Raw genomic sequence first — 6000 nt, 5'->3', positions numbered from 1 at the left:
GGCTGGAGTTACAGGTGTGAACCACTACACCCGTCAGCTTCAAGTTCACCATCAGTCACTTGTGTCCACAGCGAGATGTAACACTCTTCTGTCACAGCTCTGACTTACCACTAAGCTTTGTATAGGGCATAGGTAAAGGTGAGTGAGTGGGGTTGGGGTGGTAAGAGGCTAAAATGGGTAAAGGTGATTGCTGCTAATGTCAAGCCAGATGACCTGAGTCTCAAAGCCCATACAGTGAGAGGAGAGAAGTCAGGCTGTCTTCAGCCCTCCACTCAGGGGTGGTAGCACCTGTGCACTAATGTGCATGTCTCACACATACATCTACACTCAATATATACAAACAAATAAATGGTGTACACTAAGTATGCATGGTCAAAAAAAAAACAAATCAGAGCAGAATGCTTGAGGAAACAGAAATGTATGTTCTGTAGCAGCTTCATTGATCAGTCACACCATTTACTTCAGCCTGTGTTCTACGGTAAGTCCTACTTGGAAACCACATGCAACATTTCAGAAAGAAACTCTTGCCCTTCAAGAGGACAACCTGACACTTGGTGGCTGAGCACACACTGTACACAGGGGGGAAAGGTATTCTTAATGCAATTTATTTGAAATGCTTCCAGAAAAGTTTAAGGCCATTATACAAAAGTATTCATTTCACCAGAACATTCATTCACTCTCTTCCCACAGGCTGACCCTGACAGAGACCCTTCCTTAACTCGCTGGTCACAATGGCTCTGTAGAGAACATTTCAGGCTTTTCTCTATCGTCCAGTGCCCGGTCCGTCTCAGCTTCCTACTGTGTCTGCCCGGAGCAGGTTTATTCGCTACATCAGCAACTTGAGAGACAAAATGGTTTTAAATAAACTCATAATAGAAAAAAATTTTCACCATGGTTAAAAACTATAAATACAGAAATAGGCTTTACAGGGTAGAAACTGGTCAAAATAGGTCTTGAAAAATAATAATGTCATATACCTTGTTTTTCTATTGGTTGCTCTTGCCACACGGCTTCTTTCAGTGCGCACGACACATGTGCATAGTAAAGGGACAACTTTGCATTTTGCTTTCTTTTCTGTAAACTTTTGATAGGTGCAAAAATTAACAACAACAAACAAAAAAAACTTTTTGGCAATAATTTAGAATCATTACTACTAGTGCTGGTGTGGGTATAATTTTATACAAATCCTCTAAGTATTTACACTTGCAGAAGCTGCTCTGTCTAGTTTGTGAACGGTTTTTTCCACCACGCCCTCAAGGTCTTTTTACCCATCCTTGCTCTGTAAAGCAAGGCTTTAACAAAGAACTTTCCAGTTTGGCTAGCCGGTTCTAGTTAATAAGAGCTAATGAAACCAGCCTCGAGGGGAATTAACCACCAGTCCATCTGTAGCTCTAGAACCAGGCCCAAAAGCAGAGCAGGAAATCTTGAGACCCTCCGGAGTAACTTCAATTTCTGTGGTTCACGCAGGAGCCTTGGGTGACAGTGACACATTTCTCACCCCCAAGTCCTTCTCTCTTGTTTGTCAACAGTCACTGGATGCAGTCACAGTCTCTGTGTCCCTATCCCCCAGCCCCCTATTACCACTGGAAAAGAGGAGTGGCTGAGGAGGATGAAACATAATGCTGATGGGGTCACATGACCCTGGCAGATCTTCTCTGGTCCTGGCAATCCTGATGTTGTAGGCTAGAAAGGGCTCTTCTAATGGCAAGCCATTGGCCATGACAAACGCCTCCAATATCCACCCCCAACTTCAGCTGAATATTCAGAGCTGGCTGGTGCTTTTAGCTTTGTTTTGTTTTTACGGTGGAATTCAGTTTGAACTAGAATTTGGTAAGTAGCCAAGGCTGTTCTTGAACTCCGCATCTTCCTGCCTCTGCTTGCCTGTCCGGCAGCTGCTCTTGTCTTGGCCCTTTCTAAAGCCACCTCTGTTTCAGGTCTTCACAGATTATTCACATTCAACTTGCACTGGATGAAACCACAGGCTTCAAAACAAGGCTTCCTCCTTTGCAAAAATCCAACCTCAGAAACCCCCAGAGATGCTTTTCATGCTTTCTAGTTGAATTAACTCAAAACTGGAGTTCCCTCCAAGGGTTAATCAGACTTTCTGCCTTCCCTTCAATGCGATCTCAGTATTCTGCAGAGCTCTCCCAGTGCCAGGACTTCAGCGACTATGTCAGAGCTAGAGGAACACTAGGCAAGCATGAGACAAAGGCCTTGCCACGCACAACAGTAGTTTAGAGAGTCTTTCTGTTTTGAATGTAGGACAACTCGAAGTAACATGGTCCATTCCTCCGCACTCATCCAGATGCTTGTGGGATACAGCAACAGGGTAAGGGCTGCTGCAAGCTGACACAGACTGGGTGGCAGTTACAGTGCTAGGGACAAGGAGTAGACACAGGGGCTAGGCCAACACAGGCACAGGAGTATTACAAAGTGCCTCTCCAAACTGTTCCCGTGTGGAATACAAACACTGTACAGGTAAGACACGGGCCTGCTGCTGGCAGGGTCACAGCCTCTGTCAGACGTTCTCCTCGGGCCTACTGTTTGCACAGGAAGCGTCTGTCTGTTCCATCCGCTCGCATTCGAGGCTGACCTCGCTTGTGTCCATACTGCAGTCCGACTCACTGTCCGATTGGTCCATCTGCTCAAGTTTTGTTTCTCCCCGAAGCTCCCTGTTCTCAGTGCCAGGACTCTGGGACAGGCTCTCGGAGTCAAGCAAGCCAGCCTGCCCTGCAGCAGACAGAACCGTTTCTTTGGCCTGACGGATACAGTTGAGCCACTGTTGTTTGTTGAAGGTGTCGTTGGCTTGCAGTGAGTGGGTCTGACTTTGGGATCCGTTCTTGAAACTGACTCTGAAGAAGTTTTTAACTAGAAATGAAAAGCACATGAAGAGAGAGTCAATGGGTAGGTATTTGTCCAGGCTAACAAAACCACACATAGTAGTGGCCCTAATGTAACGGGCACACCCTGGGGCCCACGTCAGACACTGTTGATTACAGAGTGACTCTTGCTAATGCAGGACTCGGTCAGTTCTATCCTGATGCTACTCTTACTTGACTGGAGTGGCACAGACCTAGCTCAGTTTTCCTGAAGGGATTGATAACAGAGCTGCCTGAATATTAGAAGCCCTTGGAGCAGACATGAGAGGGGCCGGAGGGAAGAAACATGGGAGGGGTTAGGAGGAAGAAACATGGGTGGGGTGGGGTAGAGAAAGGACACTGAAGAGGAGAAGTGATACAACTATATTTAAATAAAAATACAGACCCTATTTTTAGAAAAAACAAAAGGAGAAATAAGCCTATCAATCTCTGGCCATTCCTTTATGGTTATTGTTATGTTAGTATTGCTATTGTGATTTAGAGACAGACTCTCAGTATGTAGCTCTGGCTGGCTGTGAATTCACTATATAAACCAATCTACCCTCAGATCCACCTGCCTCTGATTCCCATGTGCTGGGTTGAAGGTCCTAGGCATGCACCACTATGCCCAGATTAAGTTTCAGTTTTTCTGGCCAGCTTTAGGAATATTTTTCTAGTGTATACGATACACTCCACAGGAAACACGAACCATAATGTTGTAGCTCACAACAGTGTTCATGAGCGTCACTACTTAAAAAATGCTATCAGGCTTCTCGTACTTATCTCCTTTATTTAGTTAAGGCTTAGGGTTAGAGATGCCCACTAGAAAGTGCTGTAGGTACAAAAGCACCCCAGCTCACCGCTCACTTAGCTTTTATTTTCTTCTGAGGTAGGCGTTCATTGTGTAGCCCAGGTGGGCCTCAAACTTACAATCCCATGCTGAGCCATGGCAGCTGGGCTCCAGCTCACTCCAGCAGCGACATCAGAACAACTATAAAACCTGACACTGTGCACTACTACCCACACAGAGGCTGTATGGTATTGTAGCAGTAGGAGCCAGAGCCAGAGAGCAGACGGCGCATGAGCTGCAGCTGCACATGGACGGGCTCCTGTACAATCTGCTGCCTAATGCCCAAAGCAATCTCAAAAGGAAAACAGACAAGTGAGAAACTGAGGCTCAGAGGTGGAACTCGACTGTGTATCCTTCAGTAGGTGAAGGGTCAACATTGGAATAGTTTGGCTTTCTCTTTTCTCCAGCCAGCCACTCCTTCCATATGATCAAATGGTCCAGTATGTCACTGTAGTCCACTACCCACACATACTTCTCTCATTGTTGCTGAAGGCCCCACGCAGGGAGCCACCCAGCCGCACTTCTCCATCCTGCAGGTCTTCCAGAGTGAGGTCCTTCACAGGGATGGGCTGCCGGTACAACTGATAGCAGAGTTGCTCATTGTGCGTGACAGCTCGAGTAATCACCAGCACTTCTTGGAACAGGAAAACATGGAGTTTCTGAAAGAAAAGAGACCGCAGGATTGTCTTGAGCAACAGTCTACTAAGTGGTGAATTTGTGACCCTCTGGGAACTGGGTTCGTAATGGATTATGAGTGCATGCTCAAATGCTTAAATCTGTTTCTAGGAAAACAGAAGTTGGGCAGATTTGAAATATTTTCAGATACACATAAATACTGTTTTAAGTTAGGTTCCTCCTTAGGGGCCCGCTGGAGAAAGCCTTTCTACAGTTAACTGTAGCCAGACCCCTACTTAGATTACAGTTCACAACCTGTTCCTACACATACAGCCTCCAGTTTGACCAAGAGAAAACTAAGGGACCAGAATGAACAGGGTGGTGAAAGGGATTATCACTTTCCTGGCTTCAGTACAATATCAAGAGATCAAGTTAATGATAGTCTACAAGGATGAGAGTGTATATCAAAGCCTAATAACAACTCTGGCTTCCCGAACCCATCAACATGTGTTTCTCAACCACTGGGCTGATCATCAACTTCAGCCAGCAACTCTGACTAGGACCCTGATCGCCAGAGCAGGACGAACGGCTGGAGCCTGAGCTCCCTAGAGAATGTGCTGCCAGACTGTATCACTGACCTGTGCTACAGGCAAAGAGAAAATTCCCCAAAATGGAGGCATGTCTCAAATCACATTATATAATCAGGTTGCCAGTGTGGAGCTGGGACGCACCCCCGGTGCTCAACTCGAAGCGCTAGAACTTGGAAATGTTCAGGAGTTAAGTAGCTCTGATGCTGGGCTCTGACTTTCTGGTAGAAACATACGGGAACGCCAATCCAGGACTCCCAAAAGAGGCCACTAACAGAGAGGAGTAAAAACTCAAAACCTTGGTTCGAGCGGAAGCAGCACATTCTATATTATTCATAGTTTGCTATTTGAGGGAACAGAAGTCTATAGGTCTCCTGCCATATACATCCACATACCACAGACACAAACAACTCTACAAGACCTTGGGTGGTGAGAAGGTTCATCTCCCTACCAGTCAGAAGCAGAGCTAAGATATTGCAGATTCAAGGCTAGCCTGTGCATTTGAGTTTAACCTGGGGAAAGCTCCTGTTTCAAACTAGACAGACAATAAAATAAAAAGAATCCTCAAAGATCATAAAACAGTAAAGTACAAAATAACCAAGTTAAAGGCTTTCCTCACCCGGGTGTAGAGGTGGCAGAAATGTATTAAAAATATGCCTTTATGGGTAGGAGGGAGAGACCTGAGCCAGTGTGTTAGAAACTTAAAATAACCAGGGACTTTTGTTTCTACACCAATCCATCTTCTAGTCGAGACAGGCAGTTGGACTGGGTTTGTCTGGGCAATGTCTTACAAATGTCCTTCACTTGTAAGTCTTCACTGAGGAACTCTGGCTGTTTTCTGCTCCTTTTTGCTGTCACTGCTATACTATTTTTCTGAAACAAGATTTTGTTCCTGGGCTGGAGAGATGGCTCAGCGGTTAAGAGCATTGACTGCTCTTCCAGAGGTCCAGAGTTCAAATCCCAGCAACCACATGGTGGCTCACAACCATCTGTAATGGGATCTGATGCCCTCTTCAGGAGTGTCTGAAGACAGCTACAGTGTACTCATATATAATGAATAAATAAATCTTAAAAATTTGTTCCTAATAAC

General features: G+C 45.5%; 1 protein-coding gene across 14 annotated transcripts in view; it reads right to left on the bottom strand.

Annotated features, from left to right (window-relative positions):
- Positions 1 to 589: 589 nt before the first annotated feature.
- The window catches only part of Arhgef3 (Rho guanine nucleotide exchange factor 3), a 280270-nt gene continuing 274859 nt past the window's right edge, over positions 590 to 6000 (bottom strand). For 11 of the 14 annotated variants that reach the window (XM_087587654.1, NM_001436749.1, NM_001436753.1 and 8 more), the window contains 2 exon segments: positions 4181 to 4367; positions 590 to 2868 (listed from right to left, as the gene is read on the bottom strand). In XM_087587654.1, the coding sequence (XP_087443780.1) occupies positions 2519 to 2868; positions 4181 to 4367 (537 nt within the window). In that variant the 3' untranslated portion in view covers positions 590 to 2518. 14 annotated transcript variants of the gene reach the window in all.

Source organism: Rattus norvegicus, chromosome 16 (genome assembly GCF_021556685.1).
Source record: "Rattus norvegicus strain SHRSP/BbbUtx chromosome 16, alternate assembly SHRSP_T2T, whole genome shotgun sequence".
In the NCBI taxonomy this organism is placed as follows: domain Eukaryota; kingdom Metazoa; phylum Chordata; class Mammalia; order Rodentia; family Muridae; genus Rattus; species Rattus norvegicus.
This window is presented reverse-complemented; position numbering and strand designations above follow the sequence as displayed.